This window comes from Tursiops truncatus, chromosome 12, assembly GCF_011762595.2.
Source record: "Tursiops truncatus isolate mTurTru1 chromosome 12, mTurTru1.mat.Y, whole genome shotgun sequence".
NCBI lineage: Eukaryota > Metazoa > Chordata > Mammalia > Artiodactyla > Delphinidae > Tursiops > Tursiops truncatus.
Window position 1 is genome coordinate 7,904,194 of NC_047045.1, and position 24,849 is coordinate 7,929,042.

Consider the following 24,849-nt stretch of genomic DNA (forward strand, 5'->3'; position numbering starts at 1 on the left):
AAAATGAAAATTACAGACCAATATCACTGATGAATATAGATGCAAAAATCCTCAATAAAATACTAGCAAACAGAATCCAACAACACATTAAAAGGATCATACACCATGATCAACTGGGATTTATCCCAGGGATGCAAGGATTCTTCAATATACGCAAAGCAATGAGTGTGATACACCATATTAACAAAGTGAGGAGTAAAAACCGTATGATCATCTCAGTGGTTGCAGAAAAAGCTTTTCACAAAATTCAACACCCATTTATGATAAAAAGTCTCCAGAAAGTGGGTATAGAGGGAACCTACCTCAACATAATAAAGGCCATATATGACAAACCCACAGCAAACATCATTCTCAATGGTGAAAACCTGAAAACATTTCCTCTAAGATCAGGAACAAGACAGGGATGTCCACTCTCGCCACTGTTATTCAGCATAGTTTTGAAAGTCCTAGCCACGGCAACCAGAGAAGAAAAAGAAATAAAAGGAATACAAATTGGAAAAGAGGAAGTAAAACTGTCACTGTTTGCAGATGACATGATACTATACATAGAGAATCCTAAAGATGCCACCAGAAAACTACTAGAGTTTATCATTGAATTTGATAAAGTTGCAGGATACAAAATTAATGCACAGAAATCTCTTGCATTCCTACACACTGATGATGAAACATCTGAAAGAGAAATTAAGGAAACACTCCCATTTACCATTGCAACAGAAAGAATAAAATACCTAGGGAGGCAAAAGACCTGTATGCAGAAAACTGTAAGATACTGATGAAAGAAATTAAAGATGATACAAACAGATGGAGAGGCATACTATGTTCTTGGACTGGAAGAATCAATATTTTGAAAATGACTCTACTACCCAAAGCATTCTACAGATTCAATGCAATCCCTGTCAGATTACCAATGGCATTTTTTACAGAACTAGAACAAAAAATCTTAAAATTTGTCTGGAGACACAAAAGACCCAGAATAACCAAAGCAGTCTTGAGGGAAAAAAACGGAGCTGTAGGAATCAGACTCCCTGACTTCACACTATACTACAAAGCTACAGTAATGAAGATAATATGGTACTGGCACAAAAACAGAAATATACATCAGTGGAACAGGATAGAAAGCTCAGAGTTAGACCCACGCACCTATGGTCAACTAATCTATGACAAAGGAGGCAAGGATATACAATGGAGAAAAGACAGTCTCTTCAGTAAGTGGTGCTGGGAACACTGGACAGCCACATGTAAAAGCTACACCCCCTAACACCATACACAAAAATAAACTCAAAATGGATGAAAGACCTAAATGTAAGACTGGACACTATAAAACTCTCAGAGGAAAACATAGGAAGAACACTCTTTGACATAAATCACAGCAAGATCTTTTTTGATCCACCTCCTAGAGTAATGAAAATAAAAACAAAAATAAACAAATGGGACCTAATGAAACTTAAAAGCTTTTGCAAAGCAAAGGAAACTACAAACAAGACGAAAAGACAACCCTCAGAACAGGAGAAAATATTTGCAAACAAATCAACAAAGGATTAATCTGCAGAATATATAAACAGCTCATGCAGCTCAATATTAAGAAAACCAAACGACCCAATCCAAAAATGGGCAGATTAGACATTTCTCCAAAGAAGCCATACAGATGACCAAGAAGCACATGAAAAGCTGCTCAACATCACTAATTATTAGAGAAATGCAAATCAAAACTACAATGAGGTATCACCTCACACCAGTTAGAATGGGCATCATCAGAAAATCTACAGACAACAGATGCTGGAGAGGGTGTGGAGAAAAGGGAACCCTCTTGCACTGTTGGTGGGAACGTAAATTGATACAGCCACTATGGAGAACTGTATGGAGGTTCCTTACAAAACTAAAAATAGAATTACCATATGACCCAGCAATCGCACTACTGGGCATATACCCAGAGAAAACCATAATTCAAAAAGACACATGCACCCCAATGTTCACTGCAGCACTATTTACAATAGCCAGGTCATTGAAGCAACCTAAATGTCCATCAACAGAGGAATGGATAAAGAACATGTGGTACATATATACAATGGAATATTACCCAGCCATTAAAGGGAATGAAATAGTGCCATTTGCAGAGCCGTGGATGGACCTAGAGACTGCAGTGCAGAGTGAGCTAAGTCAGAAATAGAAAAACAAATATCGTACATTAACACATATATGTGGAACCTAGAAAAATGGTACAGATGAAGGAGTTCACAGGGCAGAAATAGAGACACAGATGTAGAGAACAAATGTACGTACACCAAGCAGGGACAGTGGTGGGGCGGGGGTGTGGGATGAACTGGGAGATTGGGATTGACATGTATACACTAATAGGTATAAAATGGATAACTAATAAGAACCTGCTGTATAAAAAAATAAATTCAAAACAAGAAACATTTGTTCAGTGAACATTTGTGAGGTGCCTTCTTTCTTCAAGGCAACATAGATAATATATCACATATTTGGACTCTGCACTACAGATTAGAATCTAACCTGGATGAGCATGTATAAAATTATTATAGTAAATATTATAATAATATGTGATTAATATATTAAATTATAATAAATATAGTTATATTAATAACTATTAAAATTATTATAGTAAGCATTGCTTAGCAATTTAAACAACCTATTAGGGTGAACATAGATAAAGGAACATTTAACTCTTTAAAGCACTATAAACACCCATTTTGAACCCTTAAAGCCTTTTTTTAACGTCCTAGTTAAATTTTGAATAGTTGATATTGCCAAATAAGTGGATTCTTTAAAGTTAGGGTACATACTCAAAACGTGTCTTACATATATATATATATATATATATATATATATATATATATATATATACACCAAAGTATTAATATCTGTTACTCATATCCTGAGTTTGTAAATTTGACATTTTTTTCTGTGCCTGCCTTTTGCCCAGAATTAAGCTGTGCTGCCATCAGGTGGCAGTGATGCCTTAGTGATGGCCTCACAGTGCTGTGCCAGCCTTTTTCCTCACGGGTTGCCACTGCCCGGAAATCAGGGCAGGAGAAAGTTCAGACAGAGAGCCTCGTCTGGGAGCAGAGAGGAAAGGAAAGACTTTATGATAACAGGGAGTCTTAATGAAGAAGGGAAGGGATCAGTGGTTGGAGCACAAGTCTTGACACTTTTCTCAAGTCTTTATTTGAATCCCATGTGTATCACAGCCCAGCTATGTTGTCTTGCCTCACTTGTTAAATGAAGAAATATCCACTTCATAGGGTTTTTATATGGTTCAAATCAAAGAATGAAACTAAAGTGCTTAGCACGGAGCCTGGTAGGGAGGATGCTGTCCAGAAATGATGGTTCTTATTGTAGGGATCAGGGAAGGTGGGAAGGCAGGCCCAGCTGCAGCTGCAGGAATCCAGATGACTTCAGGCTGCATTTCTTTACACTTTACAGCCCTCGGGGAAAATACCTCTAACAGACAGGCAGGCAGGCAGATAACTTTTCCTCATGTCTCCCGTAGTGTTGGAGAGGAAGAAGGGGCCGTCAGCAGCATTTGAAGGTGAAAACAGTTGCATCCTTCCCACAGATGTTTCGTTGCCCCCGTCAACTTGTCCCTCTGAAGACCTAGTCTCACCAACTCAGGGAGACAAGCTTAGGAAGTCAGAAACTCAACTGGCTATAACTTGATTATGAATAAAATGTTTCTTCAATTCACTGTACATTTTTTTTTTTTTTGGCTGCATTGGATCTTCATTGCTGCACGCAGGCTTTTCTCTAGTTGCAGTGAGCGGGGGCTACTCTTTGTTGCGGTGCATGGGCTTCTTGTGGTGACTTCTCTTGTTGGGGAGCATGGGCTCTAGGCGCACGGGCTTCAGTAGTTGTGGCACGTGGGCTCAGTAGTTATGGCTCACGGGCTCTAGAGCGCAGGCTCAGTAGTTGTGGTGCACGGGCTTAGTTGCTCCGCGTCAGGTGGGACCTTCCCAGACCAGGGCTGGAACCCGTGTCCACTGCATTGGCAGGCAGATTCTTAACCACTGCACCACTAGGGAAGCCCTGAGAAGTGTACAAATCTGTTTAATATAAGTTTTATGTGACAAGGTAGCCTTCATAAGGAAATGAAGACCCAAAGAAACAGACCTGAGTATTTTGTGATAGGCTTGATGAAGAGTTGACAGTTCATGAAGGAATACGATAGGTTAAGGAGTATGAAGTAATTGTAGTAAACCGAGGGAATTTATTAGCAAGGCCTGTTTGTAGGCTTCTTCTTGCCATTCCTTTGTTTTGGGAGATAAGAATGGACATTTCATTCCTCTGGGAATAGTGAGGGCACCTCTCACATGAAGGTTTTATGACCTGTTTTAGGGGAGAAGGGTTGGTGAGGAGGTCAGGGTGACTTTCCTGCTCTTCCTTTTCTTAAATTTCTTCACCTTAAGATATTCAGTATGCCAAGGTGCCATAATTTGGGGTAGCATGTCCAGAACCCCATCACCACCAGCCTCTCCTCTCTTTTTTAAAATACAAGGGGGAGCGTATAATACATAATTTTCTGCATTTGGCTTTTAAAATATTTGACTCTTTTTTTGAATATGTTTTTTTTGGCTGCGTTGAGTCTTTGCTGCTGCCCACAGGCTTTCTCTAGTGGTGGTGAGCGGGAGCTACTCTTCGTTGCAGTGAGCGGGCATCTCATTGCAGTGGCTTCTCTTACTGTGGAGCACGGGCTGTAGGCGTGCAGGTTTCAGTAGTTGCAGCACGCTGGCTCAGTAGTTGGGGCACATGGGCCCTAGAGCATGCGGGCTTCAGCAGTTGTGGCACGTGGGCTCAGTAGTTGCAGCGCGAGGGCTCTAGGCCATGTGGGCTTCAGTAGTTGTGGTGCGGGCTTGAGTAGTTATGGCTTGCAGGCTCTAGAGCGCAGGCTCAGTAGTTGTGGCACGCAGGCTTAGTTGCTCCGTGACATGTGGGATCTTCCCAGACCAGGGCTCGAACCCATGTCCCCTGCATTGGCAGGTGGATTCTTAACCACTGCGCCACCAGGGAAGCCCCTCATTGTACATTTAAAACCAAAGACCCCTAAGTTTTACTTCCCTTTAGAAAAAAATCTTAGGTGTAATATAATTCCAAGATATAATATCATTTCTCTCTCCTCCATGTACCCTTCAAACAAAATATCTTTTCCATCCCCTTACTGTTGCTCCAGTGCTGACAAAGCCTTTTCCTGCATAGTTAGAAATGAAAGGGTCAGAATACAAATATGATGGGAGAAATATTCAACTACATTTGACCAGTATTTACCAAGTACTTGCTTCTGTAACATACTAAGACATATTTTGGGGGGATAGCAAAGATCATCCAAAACACAGTTCCTACTCTAATGTGTTCCTACACATTAGGAGGGGAGACAGTTCACATATACAATTATTTTAAGAAAAAATGTGGTGAATGCTACAGTGGTAATTGTAATAGCTTATATTTATAGACACTTTCCAGATTAAAAACTGCTATCAAATACATTATCTTGTTTATTCTTTGCAATAACCCCCTATGAAGAATAAGTATTAAGTGTAATTGAAAAGGAGTCATCGAGGCTCCAAGGTGAAATGCCGAAGGTCACAGAGCCAGCGAGTCCACCATCAGCTCAGCTGGTGTGTACTGGGATGCCTGGCACACAGCACCAGGGAGTTCTAGCTGATCCCACCATTCTTCTGTGCACTGGGTGCTGTTCTTGGTGTGGGGATGTAGTGGTAAATAAGACAGACAGAATCCCCATCTTCAAGGAGGATGAATGGTGGATCCATAATGTAAAACGAAATTTCTTACCTACATTCTATTCTTTCTTTTAACTCTTGCGGTAAGTATCAAAATACAGTGCTTTGGCCACCCTGAGGAGGGAGAGTAATTCTCACAGGGATGGTTATGGAGGGCCTCGCAAAGGGGGTTTCTTTCCCTGCCACCCAGTTCCTGATTGACTTTTTAAATGTGCCATGTTATTCATACTCCCTTTTGGGATTTTCCAGGTGCGCAGATTTTCTGAGGCATTCTTTTGTTTTGAGCATCCGAGAGAAGCTGCCATTGCATACCAGGAACTTCAGTGAGTAGCATAAATCCAAAATTCAAATGATTCTATTTCCTTTTACATAAGATATCATCTCAGAATTTATCAGTGACAGAATATACAATATTTACAATGAAAGAAATTAGGAGAATGTGAAGTTTAGAAAGCTCCTGTTTAGTCAAATTGCATTTAATCTTATGCATTCCTTCACTAAAGACCCCGCCCTTACATAAAGAAGTGTACTGTGCCGTTACCCCTCCCCACACAGATCCACCCCACCCTTGGAGTCCCACGCAGCCCTGGCTCCAGCCTTCCATTTGGCCGTCTTGTTGTATTTTTACCTTCACAGGTCAGAATCTCTTACATTTATCATTATGTATTACATATTTTCACAGGTAGTCTGACTGACACTTCCTGCTGTTATGTAAAAGATTTACAATTCAAATATCCTGAGTAGATGCCTTCCACTTTCCCTACTGAGTACATTTAGATCTGGTTTTCTTTGGCTTTAAAGAATATTTTGAGGACATTATGTTGAGTGAAAGAAGTCAGACATAAAAGAGTAAAGAATATATGACTCTGTTTATATGAAGTTCTGGAACACATAAGACTAAGGTGGAGCAAGTCAGAAGAGTGGGTGTCTTGGTGTCGACTTGGGCTGGGAGTTTGCCTGGAAAGACGTGAGAGTACTCTCTGGACAGGTGGAAAATGTTCTGTATCGCGTGTCCGTCTGTCAGAATCGTGCAGCCAAGATTTGTTTGTTTCAGTGCATGTGAAGTATATGCCCCAACAGACAACTCTCAATAATCATAGGGTGTGTAGGTAGGCAGTGAGTGGAGATACAGACAAAGCAAGAAGGGAAAACGTTTGTTGATGGGGCTTATGGTGCTGTTCTGTGTACTTTGATTTGTTTCAAATTTTCCGTAAGAAAGTTTTTTTAAAAAAACTATTTTGCATTAGAAAGCTATATACCTTTTTTAAAATAGCTGTTAATTGTATTCATCAGTACATGTTAACTTTTTTTTTCAACATTATCATCAAATCGTTAGCAGGCATTTGAGCTTTTGGTCTTTCTCCTCTATGCTATTCTCAGCTAATTAGGATGTTCAGACATTAAGCACAGAAGACTCACTTTGAAATGACATTTAAAAGTATAGAAGAGTATAATAGAAATTAAATAACTTATCAGTAAACAATAATTTTATTAGTAATTTTTGTCAACAAACCATAATTTTCATCGTACCAGTTTTTATCTCTGACCAAGGAGCTCTTTCGTAAGGAGGTTGTCTTGAGGAGGGGTGGTCCTGGAGAGACGATGAGGTGAAATTGGTGTGATTGTCTAGATTGCAGTCTGACGTAAGACATGTTTTTCAGTGCTCAGAGTCACCTCCAGATGTGCACCGCTCTCAAAAACACTTCCTTCTGCAGCTCTCTCCCACCCCTGCCTATTGAGTGTAGTGAATTAGATGGAGATCTCAATTCATTACCTGTGATCTTTGAAGACAGGTATTTAGATGCAGTTACTGAAGGTAAGTGTAATCTAACTAAAATATGTAAGCTGTGTGTGTCATTTTCAGTATATTCTAATATACATAAAGCCATTCCTTAATGTGGGGCTGTTTTCCCCCCTCCAGTTTTATTTATTTTTGAGGATATTAGAAAGTTATAGTCAGAGAAAGTAGTCTTGATCATATGAGTTCTTATACCTCGTTTTAAACCTGAATTTCTTTTTCTTTGGATAAAAGACTTAGATGCACCCTGGATGGGAATTCAGAGTCTTCAGAGATCAGAGTCCAGTAGAATGGATAAATGTGAGACTGAAGAAAGCTCTCTAGCTGGACTTTCCAGCCCAGAGTTGAAAGTCAGACCTGCTGGGGCCTCCAGTTTTTGGTCTACAGAAGGTGAAAAGCAGCTAACAAAGTCTCTAAAAGGAAAGAATGAAGAATCAAATAAATCCAAGGTTAAGGTTACTAAGCTCATGAAAACAATGAAACCTGAAAACACAAAAAAATTAATAAAACAGAACTCTAAGGATTCTGTGGTTTTGGTAGGCTACAAATGTTTGAAAAGTACAGCATCAAATGATCTCTTTAAAAGCTTTGAAGGCAATCTTTCACATAGTCAGAAGGAAGGTCTGGACCCCACAATATGTGGATATAATTTTGACCTAAAGACCTACATCAGACAGACAAGTCAAAAGGAAGCTAGCTATTTGCCAGCTAATACAGAGAGAACTGAACAAAAGTCTCCAGATATTGAAAATATGCAACCAGACCTGTTTGATCCTTTGAACTCTGGCAGCCTAAATCTTTGTGCAAATTTGTCCATTTCAGGTAAACTTGATATCTCCCAGGACGATAGTGAAATTGCACAAGTGGAACACAGTGTGGCATCCAGAAGTTCATCAGATGATTGCCATGATCATCAAACTGCCCCCACTTCGGGAGTTAGGACAAGTGAAGTAAAGCCCTCTAATAAAGACCCTTTCGGTGGAGAGAAAATAACTGTTAAAATAGGACCTTGGACAGAGCTTCGACAAGATGAAGTCTTTGTGGACAGTTTACAGCTACCCAACTTTGAGTCCTTAGACTCTAACGGTAAATCTAAACCTATAGAACTAACACTTGAAAAGGAAGCTTTGCAGGAAGCAAAGTGTCGTTCTGTTGGAGAATCATTAGCTAAGCTAAGAAGTAATCAACTTGCTTCTTCTACAAGAGAATATCATGTTGTAGTGAGTGGAGACTCAATTAAGTTACCAGATATTAGTGCCACGTGTGCCTCATCTCGGTTCTCAGATTCAGGTGTGGAAAGTGAACCAAGCTCTGTTGCAACACATCCAAACCCTGACCTAGTCTTTGAAACTGTACAAGGGCAAGGTCTTTCCAATAACGAAAGGTTATTTCCTCAGCTTTTGATGAAGCCGGATCATAATGTAAAGTTTTCAGTAGGCAGCCACTGCACTGAGAGCACAAGTGCTTTCAGTGAGATCCAGTCATCCTTAACGTCCATAAACTCTCTGCCTTCTGACGATGAGCTGTCACCTGATGAAAATCCTAAGAAATCTGTTGTACCTGAATGCCACCTAAGCGATAGCAGAACCGTGTTGAATCTAGGAACAATTGATGTGCCAAAGTGTGACGATAGGAAGAAGTCAAGTATTATCTTGCAACAGCAGAGTGTCGTGTTTTCAGGGCATTTGGACAATGAAATGATAGCAATACATTCCTTAAATTCAAACACTGAAGACCCTTTACAATTTGTTTTTTCAGACGAAGGTACTTCCAGTGATGTGAAAAGTAGTTGCAGCTCCAAACCTAACTTGGACACTTCGTGTAAAGACTCCCAGAGCCCTGATAAATCTAGTGACCCTGCAGGGACCGCAGTTCCGTTAAGTTCAGGACTGGTTCGTTCAGGCATCCCTTGTGTCGTTTCAGGTTCCATTTCTACCAGGACAGACGTCAGTGAAGATAGAACTGTGAAAAGAAAAAATAGCGATGCGTTAAATCTCAAACAAATGTATTCAGAAGCCCCTACGGTTAAAGATGAAACGCACCTGGGTACAGGTGACCCTTTTTCAGCCAGTCCTGATATGGTAAAGCAAGGGCTTGTGGAAAATTATTTCAGCTGTCAGAGCAGTACAGATACTTCTGACACGTGTACTATTAGCTACAGCAATTCAGTTAGCCCTCAGAAGGAAGCTTCTGACAAAGAAATTAGTCACCTTCAGCAGGACCAGGATAAAGAGGAGGAGGAAGAAGAGCAGGACCAGCAAATGGTTCAAAACGGGTATCATGGGGAGACAGATGACCCCGCCCCAGGTGGGGCGGCACGTGCTCACTGGGCAGACCGAGGCGCCTCAGGAGGAGAAGGGTCTATCAAATCCGGAAGGATTAGCACTGACCATCTGAGGGATGGTATAACCGTGCCTACTGTCTGTACCTCTGGCTGTCTGTCCTTCCCATCTGCACCACGAGAGTCTCCTTGCAGCGTTAAGTATTCTTCTAAGAGTAAATGTGATGCCATTACAAAGCAGCCAAGCAGCGCTTCTTACAACTTCACCTCATCACTGTCCTGGTATGAAAATTCACCAAAACCTCAAATACAAGCGTAAGTAATGGAGCACAATAGCACGTGCTACTAGAGAGAGAGAGAGAGAACATAGACGTATATTTCTCCAGTAGCATACATATTTCACGTTCTCTGGTTTCTGTAATACAGAAAGTGCTTCTTCGACTAGCTGTCTGAAATGGAGCAGTGAACTCACTATGCTCTTTGACAGACAGACCTGCAGTTCCCAGTATGATTGTCCTGTTCTGTAGGCTCGACTTGCCTGATACAGATTTTCCATTGGTAACTTTATGGTAGAAGTATGGCATAACTGAGACTAAAACCCTTTTTTTCCCATCAATACCTCATCTCTCCCCTGGTTAACTCCTAGACAAAAGTTAGGTTTTATATCTAGCAAATAAGGACAATATTAGATAATTGCTAGAAACTTCCTAAAGCCTACCAGACTTAGATTGCCTCAGCTAAGTCAGTGTTTCCAGAATTGGGATTTCATGGGCCCGTAAAAAAATCCAGAAAATGTTGAGCATGACATAGGTTTACTAGCATGGCACTGGTTTTCTACTACCTTAGTCCAGATGGAATTATAATCCCTGGAATAAAATGTCTGGGCATATCTACTGTAGGTTTTTTAAGTTCCCAGATCATTCTGATGTATACACATAAGTAAGACCCATGGTGCCCACACCTAGTGAACCCAGCAAGGTGAGAGCAGCCCATTGAAGACTTGTAATGTGCCGGGAAGCTGAAGGTTGCATCACCTCCTGGGTACCTCAGACTCTTCTGAGTCATTAGTGCAAGCAGTGGTCTGTATTCTTCACCCAGTGTGTCCTGCTCAGTTTAGTGTTCATCAGCTTCTTGGAGTTTTACTTTTATCAGTTCAAATGATCTAATGTTACGATAGTTAATAATCTTTGATGTTCTCAGTCCCCAAGTTGATTAGAAATGTCACTTATTCTATCAGTAAATGAGTGTATGCCACCAATTTTATTTAATCACATCCCCCTCTTAGTTCTGTTCCTTCTTATTGGTATTTTTAGAGAAAAATACAAATAACCTCATCTACTAAATACTATACCTACCATTCTCACTGCTACACTGTGTAGAATATCTCCTTCTTTGCCTTTTATATAAGATTAAAAAGGAGCAAAGAGGGTAAGATTTGATTACAGGGTCAGCATCAGACTGTCCTCTGTGCAGTACTTCTCCCGTCTTTTCTATGCATACAGTATAAAATTCAGCAGAAAGCATAACTCCATTCCCAGTGTTTTCTTAGTGGATTTCAAGTTTAAAAGAATATTTTTAAGTGATGTCAGGCTTTAAATACTCATTGTATTTGATCAGAATATGTACTAAGAAATAGTAAAAAAAAAAAAAAAAAGTACTCTCTGATTGCTAAATCATTTAGGTGAGCCCACATATTTTCATTATTTAAAATCAAATATTTCTGGGTTTCCTCTTCTGCAGTTCTCTAAATGCAGCAGATTATCTTTTGGGTTCTAAAAACTGAATATAATACTTAGTAACGAATGTCTTTTACACTGTTTTGCTTCAGCTTCCTTCAGGCGAAAGAAGAATTGAAGCACCTTAAGCTCCCCGGGTTCATGTACAGCGATGTCCCTCTTCTGGCGTCCTCAGTGCCCTATTTCTGTGTGGAAGAGGAGGAAGAGGGTTGTTCCGAAGGCGGAGTCCATCTCATTGTGTGTGTGCACGGCCTGGACGGTACGTAACGTCTGCACGTGTAACCCGTAGCATCTCAGTCTTTTCTTTTCCTAGTAGATCTCATTTAGTTTTATTTTAATCTTTGACCTGAAAAAAGATTTCTGAATTGCTGATATTAATTAAATCTTAAATACTCTCTAAAACAGAGATGTGCTTAATTTTGCTGAGTATAATATTAGATTTCTTTGTAAAGTAAATTTTCCATGGAATTGACATCCACACGCCAACATTTTATTTATTTTAACTTCGGATTTTTCTGTCTTCTCTCTCTTTATTATTTTTGTCAGCTGTCACCTCGTGGCAATCATTTTGTCTCCCTTTGATCATCTTTCTGCTTCCCTTTTAGCTTGCTGCTTTAAACCTTATGGACAAGAAAAATCAATACCTAAGAATTAAAGATTCACTGATTAATCAGGGTATAACTTAACTTCTTAATACCTTGTTTCACTGCTGTGGTTTTGTGACAGCTGTTTCGGTTACTCAACAGCCTATTTTTCTTGGTTAGGAGCTATGTTAGAAGACACCAAATATCTCTGGACTAGCAGACTACTACTGTGTTATAAGGTGATTCTGTAGCAACAAATTGACAAAAGATTTTATGGATTATAAAAATGCTAAACACAGGTCTGAGCTAGTAAATTCTTATGAAATTGGAGATTTTTCTTTAAGAAAAACAAAACCGTGACTCAAGGAATAAAAGATCTCTAATACTAACCTCTTTCCCCCCACTAATAAAATTTTCAAAGAATTATCCTCCAAGAAAGGCTTCTTGGCCCAGTAGAATCTCTGGTAAATTCCTCTTTGAAATCTTCAAGAAACACACTGTCCCATGTTATAGGGAGGAAGACAGACACACTGCTGGGGGGACGGGGGCGGTGGCGAGAGCATCAATGCGACCAGACCTCTGAAGAGACAGGCTGTTGGAGGCCATTGCCAGCTGATGGAAATCTGCTGTGAAATAGACACTGAGGATTCTGGTTCCCAGGGCCTTGTCTCTTCACAGCTGGCGTAGGCCTGCGCTTGTCCCCAAGAAGTGTAACAGAGTATGAGGGTGCGCATTGTACCTTTTGCTTTATCTCGTCCCTTAGGTATAACTTTGATTTTCTTCATTTTCTAGGTAACAGTGCAGATCTCCGGTTAGTAAAAACTTACATTGAACTTGGACTGCCTGGGGAAAGAATTGATTTTCTTATGTCTGAGAGAAATCAGGTACAGATAGCTGTGTTTTCGGTGGAAGCACACATTTTTCTACCAGTTTCTACCTAAATATTTGCTGACTGCGAAACGCCTGTAGTAGTAGATATAATTTTTCTGACTTCTATGAAGTTTAACAATTAATGCGTAGCCTAAGGAAGTAGAAGCGATTTACAGTTTGATTTATGAGCTTTTTACATGTGCAAAATTCCTAGGATTTCACATTCTGTGCAAATATTTTAATTAAACCATTATAAATAACCTTATGTTCAGTGTTGATAGTGGACTAAACGATTACCTAAATGAAGTGTTAAGAACAGTGAGCCTTTTTTTTCCCTAGAAATTCACTACTTGTTCATTTTAATATAATGAATATTACATTCACTAACTTCTTTAAAAACCACTGGTCTTTAACCATATTTTCAATACCTAAATTAAAAATAATGTTTATATTCAGTGTTTTATGTAATTACACATATTCAGTATATAACGTATCTATTTCGCTTTTGTTTAGAATGATACTTTCGCTGATTTTGATAGCATGACTGATCGCCTTCTGGACGAGATAATACAATATATTCAGATATATAGTCTAACAGTCTCAAAAATAAGGTAACTTCTATAATATTACATAAATGGTTTTTATATCTTTATGAATTATAAAAAAATCACACAGAATTTCTGGTAATTTTGTTGTCCTATTCTGAAATATAGGATACCGCAACTCTAATTTAAAGAGAATAAAAATAAAAAGATTTTAGGGAAAGACCACATATTATATAATTCTGTTTATATGAATTGTCCAGAATTGGCAAAATTATAGAGATAGAGGCAGATCAGTGACTGCTTAGGGCTGGGGGAGAGGGGAGATAGTGGGGGGCGGGGGGGGGGGGCGGTGATAGCTAAAGAATGTAGGGTTGGACTTCCCTGGTGGTGCAGTGGTTAAGCATCCGCCTGCTGATGCAGTGGACACGGGTTCGAGCCCTGGTCCGGGAAGATCCCACATGCCACGGAGCAACTAAGCCTGTGCACAACTACTGAGCCTGCGCTCTAGAGCCCACGAACCGCAACTATCGAGCCCGCGTGCCACAACTACTGAAGCCTGCGCGCCTAGAGCCCATGCTCCGCAACAAGAGAAGCCACCGCAGTGAGAAGCCCGCGCACCGCAACAAGGAGTAGCCCCTCTCCACTCGCCACAACTAGAGAAAGCCTGCGCGCAGCAACGAAGACGCAACATGGCCAAAAATAAATAAATAAAATTATTTAAAAAAAAAAAAGAATGTAGGGTTTCTTTTTAAGGTGGTGAAATATTCTAAAATTTCTTGTAGTGATGGCTGCACTACTCCGTAAATACACTAAAAAGCGTTGAGGTGTACACCTTAAACGTCTGAATTGTATGGTATGTGAATGATATCTCAGTAAAGCTGTTACCAAAAAGAAAGGTTATAGGGAAATGGATATATATTTAAAAAATGAAACTGTAAAAATACTTTCAACATGTCATGACTATACTTTGAGAGTCAGCTTTCCACAAGCAGGAGATGATGATCAAATCAACATGTCTTATTATTTAATCACAGATGTTGTGAATAGACATGGGGGAGAGAAAAGCATTTGTTTCTTCTAGTCCAGTAAGAATTAAAGAAAAAGTCAAAACTAATCTTCCTGCCTCAAAAAGAGAAGAGTAAACTGATGAGTTTCATATCCCAGCTGGGTTAGAGGAGGAAGCTGGCTCTTTATACTCTAGGCTTTTGTAGAGTTTGCTTCCTCTTGGAAGTACAGAGTAGGGACAGAGAACAGAGAGAGCAGGTTTTTATTTGAAGTCACCGTTTAAAAACAGATTTCTGTTAAAATATGGTGGGAGATGCAAGTATGTGGAGGGTGGAGAGAGATTGTTTTCTTGTTCTAGTCATTCTCATTTATGGATTTTTCATCTGTTTACTAAATTTTCTATAGTCATCTTGTATTCCTTTTATTAATTTGTTATTTTATGATGAGAAAATAAGTCTATTTTTTCAGTTCTTTTATTCATCCACGAAAGTAGGCCCTCTTCTAGATTAGATGGTCAGTTATAATCAACCATTATCCAAAAGCTTGATTTGGTTGAATGAGGACTGTTCGTTATCAAACTTTACTTCACAGCTTCAGGAAGTTTGCAGCTTCTCACTAGTTATGTCTGTAAATTAGTTATATCTGTAAACCACTTTTAAGACAGCTTTCAGCCTTTCTTTCACTGTTAATTGTCCCGAGGGATTCATATACTGTCTATCATAAAATAATGGTAGGCAAAAAGGCTCTTTTGATTTAAACTATTCCTTAATAAAGGTGAAAAGCTTTATAAGTATTAGTTATTCTTTTGGTATAATTTTAGACTTACTGTCAGAAAATGCACATTTTTTTTTCCTGTGGCTTGAAAGTACTTAGAGAACTCCCCACCTTGGAGTGTGGACCAGAGAATAAGAGAAATGGGGATATAATGTCTCCTAAATCATGCTTATACGTATAACTTCATTATTTTGTTTTAAATCATGACTTGACAGGTAAATAATTGGTGTGTGTACCTAAAGATGCAAATTTATCATCTAGTCAATGTATTAGCGCTTTTAAAATGTATTTCTTTCTAAGTATTTACGAACTAGGAGTAAAAATTTTCTGGTAAGTAGTATCCTATTTCTATAGAGTAAGTATATAAACTCTATAATAATAGGAGTTTTCTGATAAGTAGTATCCTATTTCTATAGAGTAAGTATGCAAACTCTATAATAATAGGAATTTTCTGCTACATTCTCACATTTTTTGCTTCAAAATGTAAGTTATGTCATTTCAGAGTATCAAACCATAGTTTTAAAACATATTAGAACATTTTAAATGCTTAGTATTTCACGTCTATGTACAGTGATAGCAGCTTTTATTTTTTTTTAAACTAATACTATGGGAGAAATGTCATTTTGTTTCTCTTATAGCTTTATTGGACATTCGTTGGGCAATTTAATAATCCGTTCAGTGCTTACAAGGCCACGGTTTAAATATTACCTTGACAAACTTCATACCTTTCTATCACTCTCTGGACCTCACCTTGGTACGCTCTACAACAGCAGTGCTCTTGTTAATACAGGTAAGAAGTTTTATTGTCCAGTACAAAAATTATGGCGTGGAGAGAAGATTTAAATACAAATTTAATATTTTCTGGTGTTTATTTTAGAGCAGATTTGTCATGTACTTGGAATTTCATGAAACAAAAGATGTATCTATTTTTCTATTTTGTCATGCACGTGAAATAAGCTGACAAAACTCATTTCAGAAAATGATGTCATATTGAGATATTTGTCAAGTCACAACAGCATTTTTTCCCTTTTTATCGTTAAACTGTTTAAATATTTTCAGTAAATGTTAGTCTTATAAACAGGCTATTTTGTTGTTCCGTTAGTTGAGCAGATAACAAATACCTATGCTTAATACATTTTAAAGTTATAAAATGTTTTATATAGAACATTAACTCTGATTTTGGTTTGATAGTGATAAAGGGATATTATGAGAAAATAAATTCTAAACTTTTAAAAGAAATTAAAGTAAAAATTAAGACCCCAATTTTGATTAGAATAAATATGCTCATTAAGAAGGATCTGATACTTGATTTGCCCTTTATTTGGCTTTGTTTTTCCATTAGAATTTTAAAATGGCTTTTATAATTTAGTCAATTGATTCCCATTGTAAGAATTAGATTTCATTCTGACTTTTTTTCATTGAGCCTTGAAACTCTTATTTCCATTTTCTCTTCTACTTCTTTCATTGACAAATAAACCATACCATTTTCCTTTGTATCCCATTTCAAGTGGTGGTATTCAAAATCTAGCTAGTTGTAGATTTTTACAGTTTCAAGAAGAGGGCTTGAGAAAAATGAAATCCATAAGTAGTACAAAATAGAACCCAGTATGACTCGGATGCAGTACTTTGAATTTCTTTCTTTTGAATTTCTTTCTTCACTAAACTTTTCCCCAGGTAGACTTTCAGTTGGCAGCTTTAATCAGTTAAAGGGTTTTTACCCTCTCTTCCTCCCCTGTTCACCTCAGTAATAGAATCAACAAAAGTAGAAATGAGTAGTCTACAATCTTGAAAACCAGCTCCAGAGTGATTGAGGTTTCACTTAAGGGGAAGATGCACTTAAATACGGGTAACTGGTAATATAAAGAAATACAATTAAATATGACACTGAAATTACATTCAGCTGTTACTAGAAAACATTATCCAGTTGCTCATCCTTAGAGTTGGTCCTTATCCAGTCAGTCTCCCATGACTGACCTGTGATTGTCTAAAGGCGCCGTGCTCAGGCATGTGGATCTACTACTGTGTTTAAAGTTTACTCCCCCTCTGCTTCATTATAATTTGAACAAGTATATCTAAAGGTATGATTTTCCCAAATGTGTTCTTCATAGACCATTACCTATTTCATTACCTAATGAAGTAGAAATAAACAACAAGCCCTCTGTCAACCACCGTTAACCCATCGTTAACCTCTGTGTGTCTGCGTGTTTATATTTGTTATCAGAAAATGGAAATATTTTGCAAATATATTTTTTATTCGCCAACAAAATGCTAATTTGGGAGATATATTTTGAAGTGAAATATATATATTAGAATGAATAACGTTGGCATATGGTACTATGTATTTCCGGTTTATAACTCTCACATATCACATACCATTTATAACTCTCTAGGTCTGTGGTTTATGCAGAAATGGAAAAAATCAGGTTCTCTTTTGCAACTGACATGTCGAGATCATTCAGACCCTCGCCAGACTTTCTTATACAAGCTTAGTAATAAAGCCGGTAAGTATATAGAAACAGTTTTGAAAACACTCACTTGAAAACCTTTTTTAAAATAAACCTTTGGGCTTCCCTGGTGGCGCAGTGGTTGAGAGTCTGCCTGCTGATGCAGGGGACACGGGTTCGTGCCCCAGTCTGGGAAGATCCCACATGCCGCAGAGCGGCTGGTCCCATGAGCCATGGCGGCTGGGCCTGCGCGTCCGGAGCCTGTGCTCCGCAACGGGAGAAGCCACAGCAGTGAGAGGCCCGCATACTGCAAAAAATAATAATAATAATAATAAGTAAATAAATAAACCTTTAACAAATCAATTATCAACATGTCTTTCTGGTGATTAAAAAAACATCAGTCAGTTGTTATTTCTTAATAGTGAAATAGACTCACAGAACTAAGCAGTTGATAGCATGTTTTAATTTTTTTTTACATGATTGTATTTATTTTTTTGTGAGGTGCACAGCTACTTTGAAGTTATCCTAAAAATTTTGGCCTTTATAATTCATACCAGCTATAAGTTAAGTTCTTGAACTAGGCCTCTGCATGTCCTAGCCCTCCTGTCCTTCTAGCTACCCCCAACCCCAGTCCTCAGCCTTTGTTTTAAACTGCCACATTTTTTTTTTACTTTCCTATTATAAGCATTTCTGGAAAATGTCAGAAACGAAACCATTAATAGTTATTCCTTCTTCAGATTCTCACCACTAGATGGATCTTGTTACTCATCTCTCATTAACCAGTTATTAAATGTATTCCCCATCTTGCATGTGTATTCTAAGCTTTTACTCCCGGAAGTCCCCAGCTGGTCCTTGGCCATTCATTCTCACGCTCTGTAAGTGACCTCGCCTGTGAGCTTTCCTCTCTCCTGGACTCATCCTCGCACTCACAGATTCCCGGCACATTCTTTCCACTGTGTCCTTTGAGGTCTCCGCTTGAGGAGAAGAGACTGCCCTCATCTGTACCTTCCTCAAAGAATGTGATCGCCACTTCCTGCTGAAAGTGGAGCCATAACTGAAAGCTGGCTATTCCCCAGCCCGCCCCCGCCTGCCCACTCCCCCGGCTGTGGAGCAGAGGGTGGCACACTTTTTGCTAAAGGGCTGGATAGTAAACATTTTGGCTTGTGGGCCGTAGGATCTCAGTTGTAACCACTCAACATACCACTGTAGCCCAAACACAGCTATAGACAACACATGAGCTAGTGAGTGCGGCTGCATTTCAAAAAAAACTTTATTTACCAAAAAAAAAAGGCAGCAGTCCAGACCACACAGGCCTGCCATAGAAGCAGCTGGATTTCTTGATTCCTCAGTTACTGAGGCCCACCTAGAGCGGGAGCCCGTCCTCTTGCTTTCCATCCCTCCCAGTCGTGACTTCTCCACCGCCACGTGAAACTGCTTCTTTGAGCCTCAGCCTTCTCGTCGTCTTCAGTATAATGCTCTCCTGCGCCTTCCTTGCATCTGCAGTGAGAACTTTGACATCATTGACAAATATTTATTACACAGTTATGCTTAGGAAAAGACATATTTCTTTTTTAATTGTATGATTTTCTTTTTTTTAATTTATTTATTTTACTTTTGGCTGCATTGGGTCTTCGTTGCCGCTTGCAGGCTTTCTCTAGTTGTGCGAGCGGGGGCTACTCTTTGTTGCGGTGCGTGGGCTTCTCATTGCAGTGGCTTCTCTTGTTGTGGAGCATGGGCTCTAGGCGCACAGGCTTCAGTAGTTGTGGCACGTGGGCTCAGTCGTTGTGGCTCGTGGGCTCTAGAGCGCAGGCTCAGTAGTTGTGGCTCACGGGCTTAGTTGCTCCGCGTCAGGTGGGACCTTCCCAGACCAGGGCTGGAACCCGTGTCCACTGCATTGGCCGGCAGATTCTTAACCACCGCGCCACCAGGGAAGCCCGGAAAAGATATTTTTCTTGAACCTTAATATACTTAATCCTGGCATCATTTTTGGTAATTTGATGAGCCGACCCTTTAGATGATTCACGAAGCATTACAGAGCCTTTCTCAACTCTGGTAAACTTCTATTCCACTCCACTGTGAACCCTTACCTATGGCTACACTCCACCCAGAAATTTCAACCAATATTCCACTCTGTCACTTTAACAGCCTGTCCTTTCTCTCTCACTCCCTTATTCTCGCCTGCTTTCTAGACTTAGTTAAGATCCCTACTCCATCTTCCTAAGATGACCCTGTGCCTCAGGGTTTCATCCCCTTCCTGACCCATCTCAGACTCTGAATTATCACTTTCATCATTCATACACTGTCACCCTTTGCTTTCTATCGTAGCCAACTAGCAAACCTGTACTACCGCTTCTTCACCTAGCCTGTTGAGCTCTGCCACAAAGGACACGCAGACGTGCACATCACTACTGCTGTAGATCCGTGGCTTCCCTGTCTGGTTATCTCTTAGTAGCTTTCTACTCATTCCCTTCAAAGTTTCTCACCTCTTTTCCTCAGACTTAAACTACCGCTGCTGCCTGCACTTCCACAAATGGCTCTGTTTCCTGTTCTATCTGTGAAAGTCAAGGCCGTCAAGCAAGGACTTTCCTACTTCCTTCTGTTGGCCTGCAAGCATCAGCATACCTAGACCTGTGTGTGCAGCTGCCTTCAGAGTATATTCACTTAGATGTCTCATGGGTGCCTCCTGTGCAGTGTGCTCAGACACCTCCTGTTTCCCCTCAGATTGGCTTCTCTGCATCTACCCAGGCAGAAACTTAGAAGTCGTTCTTGACTTCTCTTTCTCCCTTTCCCCCATCTGCTGAGTTACCAATCCCTGCGACGTCCAGCCTGCTTGGCCCTGGTGGAGCCTCCCTTTCCTTACTCTGTGACTGCCTTCGTCCAGCCTCCATCACCTTCACTTAGATGATCACTGTGGCCTCCAAACTGGTTACCCTGCCTCCTGTATGCCCCCCTTCTCCTCTGTCTCACTTCCTCATTGGATGAAATGATTTTCTAAAAATTAAATCAGACCGTATTGGTCCTGTTCAAAAATCCTCCAGAGTACCTTCTAGTTCTCAGGATGACGTGTAGAGTCCATGGCTTAGGGCATCAAATCCTGTATAATCTGGCTCCTGGTCCTTTCATGTGCTCTGTACCCTCCTCTTTGCAGACGGGCATCCTTTGCTGTAGTCACTTTTCACGTGTTTGTGCTTCCTCGCCTTCACCATGCTGCTTCTGCCACCATTCCTCTCCGTGCGTTTGCCCATCTGTGTAGCACTGATTCTCTTCATCTTCTAAAATTACACTCCAGCACCACCTGCTCTCCGGAGCTTTCCTTGATGCCCTATCTGATTCGGTGTGCCTCTGCTGGCAGAGTACCAGCACATGCCTTCATATCCCAAATCTCATGTCTCAGGACTGACGACAGTAATGAATTCCACTCCTCACTTGCCTGCTACATATCTGTGCTTATATTTCAAACTAAATGTGTCTAAAATTGACAGTTTCTTCTTCTGCTGCCTCTTTTTTTTTGACCTTTTCTAAATGTTACTCTGTCCTCTAGATTACTTGGTTTGAAACACCTCAGTGTCATCCTCGATTGACCCCACTTCTTTTCTTTGCATAACACATCCCAAGATTGTTAACGTCATCTCTGAACTGCTATAACATTATATATGAACCTCTTTTATCATAGCCGTTATAGCTTGTCTCATGTCAGTCATTTTTATGTATCTCAGCCTTTTTTCCTTAAGTGGGATCTGTCATGACAACCCTTTCCCACCCGCCCCCCGACATACCCTCAGCATTCACAGTAGTTCTTCCTAGTAGGCGTTCGCTGTCAACCCACTGAATCAATGAGTGATCTTTTCAATATTATGTTTGGTATCCAAAAGCAGGTCAAATATTGTACGGTAAGCTGAAAATCAAACCCATGTATTTGGTGAAGGCTGAAGTAGCTTGAACTTGTAAACTTAAGCCCTGGCCTTTTAAATCCACTTTTCATCTTCATTCCTCTCATCATGTCTTCCATCCTGCTCTTGAAACATTTGATACGAACACTAGACAGATTTAGTCATTGAATACAGCCCGCTTCGTTTGAGTCTTGTTTTAACCTTTTCAAGATTCTGCCTTAAATACTGCTGTCAATATGAGAAAGAGAATTGGGAATGGTTATTTCATGTGTCGCCTGTTATTAGAATCAGTGAAAGAAAAGTTCTTTTGTAGGTGGAGTTTTGGGATTTTGTTTCTAAGGGTAAAAAGTAACAACAGTAAGGTATTTACAGTACACAGAAATACATACTTGATTCACAAAACCACAAGATATTCCTACAAAATCAAATACATCACGTAGTTCTCATGTGAGAAAAACTTACCCTGACTAGAACCATTACGTGTAGCTATGTGTATAGCATTGTGAGTAGCCATGGAGTTTGTACCGGTGCTGCTACTGTAAAAATTCTGTAATTCATGCCATTTCCCAACTGACTGAACACATACTTGTATCACTAAGTTTATAATTATTAGTAGATATGAGTAGGTCTTTTGTACTTGAGTTATTTTTTAAGGATTAGTTAAAACTTTTCCTTACAGGTTATTAATTTATTATTTGCCTTTTAATGCATGGCAGGACTTTCATCTCCCCCCCCCCCCCGGTTGTACCAGTGTAGCACTGTTTAAGAGACAAACTTTGAAGGCACACATAGATACTAGTTTTAGCTGAGACACTGATAAAGGTTACTTGATCTAAATATTAAGTAATTCTGTTTCTTCATTGGTAAAATGGGAATAATAGTATCTTCCTCACAAGACCATTAAAGGTTGAATGGATAATTCATGTAAAATGATTATGGTCTGAATAGCACGAAACTCAGTAAATATTAGTTGGTAAAAATAGCTCTAAATGAAGAGGTGCCTGAACTAAAATAGTATTAGTATTATAGATTATAGAAATTTGCTGTCACGTTAACATCATAAATCTATTTTAGGAGGTTTTTTTTTAGCAGAACTGTCAATATTACTAGCTATAAAAATTGTTCAAATGACTTATTAAAATTGTTTTTGTGTTTTAAGATTTCTACTTATAGCTAGAAATGAATTTATTAGTATACACCTGAATTGAATTAGTATTATTATGGAACATAGCATGAAAGCATACTATGTTTTCTAATAATAACTAGTACATTAAATAATACTAAATATAGAAATAAATAATAGCCAACACACAAGGCACATACCGTATTCCAGGTGCCACCCAAGCATGTCATACACGTGAGTGTGTTTAACCTTATGAAGTAGGAGCCCCATTGCCCCACTTTGCGTGTGAGGACACAGATGCCCAGAGTGGCCAGACGCCGCCTCAGCCCAGAAGCTGGTACCACAGCCATCATGCGTGGTCAGACCAGGTCGTGTTAAGCCAGTGACGTATACTTTCAAGAACTTGAGACGGTTATCCTAATTGTAGTTTTAAATGTTAACAAATATTCATTAATTGATTTTAAAATTATAATACTGTCATGGGAGTTGGAACAGGTCTCTCTGAGCTGTTTTTTTCCTTTTTTTAATCATCTAAAGGATTATGAGAAATGAGTAGTCAATTCCTAGGAAACTGCTACACCTGTATATGTACATAAAATTCTTTATTCACAAAGTAGAAATATATGGGTTCACATCAGAAACATAAGTAAATAAAACAGGAAAACATAGAGCAGTGTTTACTTAACCAATTTACGTAGCCAGTTTGCTATTCTCAGATATTTTTAAACAATCAAGAGCCCTAGAGATAACTGTTCTTTTATATTTTACTCTGCTAAAGCTATAAAGTCTTTGATGCCCTGATCCAATTATTGCTTCTGTTTCTTCTGAATGGCCATTTTCCTATTCTTTTGAGAACGCATAAAATCACCTGTCTAAAGCAAAATCCAGCCTTCTACCCTCTTCCCTTGTTTATTTAAGCAAAGACTCCCCTGTGGGTCTTCATTTTGAAACAGTCTTTTTCTCTGCAACATATCATTGGTTAATAGCGTTCCTTAATCAAAAGCTATTCATTATTTTAAAATTAAGGAAGCATTTAAAAGCCTGAAGTAATTTGAGTGATTTCTAAAGCAATTAAGAAATGTTATCTTTTTGTAAAAATCAGGTATTTATTAAGTGTGAATTGCCTTTGTTGTTTTGTGAACAGAATAGATATTGTAGAGGGCTACAGAAATGTTACGTTTAAAAGGAAATTATCTTTTTTGATTAAGGCATTACAATTATAAACAATGATTAAATTTTTAAAAATGTGTATTGCACTCTAGTTGATTTACAGTGTTGTGTTAGTTTCAGGTGTACACCAAAGTGAATCAGATATACATGTACATATATCCACTCTTTTTTTAGATTCTTTTCCCATATAGGCCATTACAGAGTATTGAGTAGAGTTCCCTGTGCTATACAGTAGGTCCTTATTAGTTATCTGTTTTATACATAGTAGTGTGTATATGTCAATCCCAATCTTCCAATTTATCCCTCCTCCCCTTCCCCCCAGTAACCGTAAGTTTGTTTTCTACATCTGTAACTCTATTTCTGCTTTATAGATAAGTTCATTTGTACCCTTTTTTTTAGATGCCACATATAAGCAATATCATATGATAACAATGATTAAATTTTATAGCAGCTTTTAATTTTAACTAAAAAACCTGTAGCATCCTACAGATTGCTGATAGAATATATCAATAATTTACACAATATAGTTGCAGCATGCTAGCATGTCCTCATTGAATATCAAGGGAAAGAAAGATGAAGGAACCTAGAGCAACGTGGAAGGTAAACAGTATACTGTACCTAGATGAGGTGACAGCAGTGCTGAGTAGTCAAGATTACATAGAGAGAAGGCTCAGGGGCTCTCCTGTATTCCTTGGTGAGGGCTCAAAAAGAGCCAAAGAACAATCTACCCATTGTTGGAATTTCAAGAACAAAGTATCCTCATTTTAAGATCTTCCTAAAAACATCTGCTTAGAATCTCTTAACCAGTTGTTGAATTCTGACAAATAAAATATAACAATTAAAGAAGTCTCCTGCTGTGCTACTATGGTACAAGAC

The 24,849-nt window shown here is 39.1% G+C and overlaps 1 protein-coding gene across 20 annotated transcripts in view; it reads left to right on the top strand.

The window, feature by feature from the left end:
• The window catches only part of FAM135A (family with sequence similarity 135 member A), a 123,392-nt gene that overhangs the window by 86,358 nt on the left and 12,185 nt on the right, over positions 1 to 24,849 (top strand). For 8 of the 20 annotated variants that reach the window (XM_033867392.2, XM_033867393.2, XM_073789330.1 and 5 more), the window contains 8 exons: positions 6,003 to 6,076; positions 7,415 to 7,569; positions 7,786 to 10,147; positions 11,661 to 11,827; positions 12,945 to 13,036; positions 13,536 to 13,633; positions 15,985 to 16,136; positions 17,737 to 17,847. In XM_033867392.2, coding sequence (XP_033723283.1) covers positions 6,003 to 6,076; positions 7,415 to 7,569; positions 7,786 to 10,147; positions 11,661 to 11,827; positions 12,945 to 13,036; positions 13,536 to 13,633; positions 15,985 to 16,136; positions 17,737 to 17,847 — 3,211 coding nt within the window. Of the gene's footprint in view, positions 1 to 6,002; positions 6,077 to 7,414; positions 7,570 to 7,785; positions 10,148 to 11,660; positions 11,828 to 12,944; positions 13,037 to 13,535; positions 13,634 to 13,987; positions 16,137 to 17,736; positions 17,848 to 24,849 lie in introns of those variants that run through there. The other 12 variants (XM_073789333.1, XM_073789334.1, XM_073789335.1 and 9 more) reach the window with 12 other exon arrangements.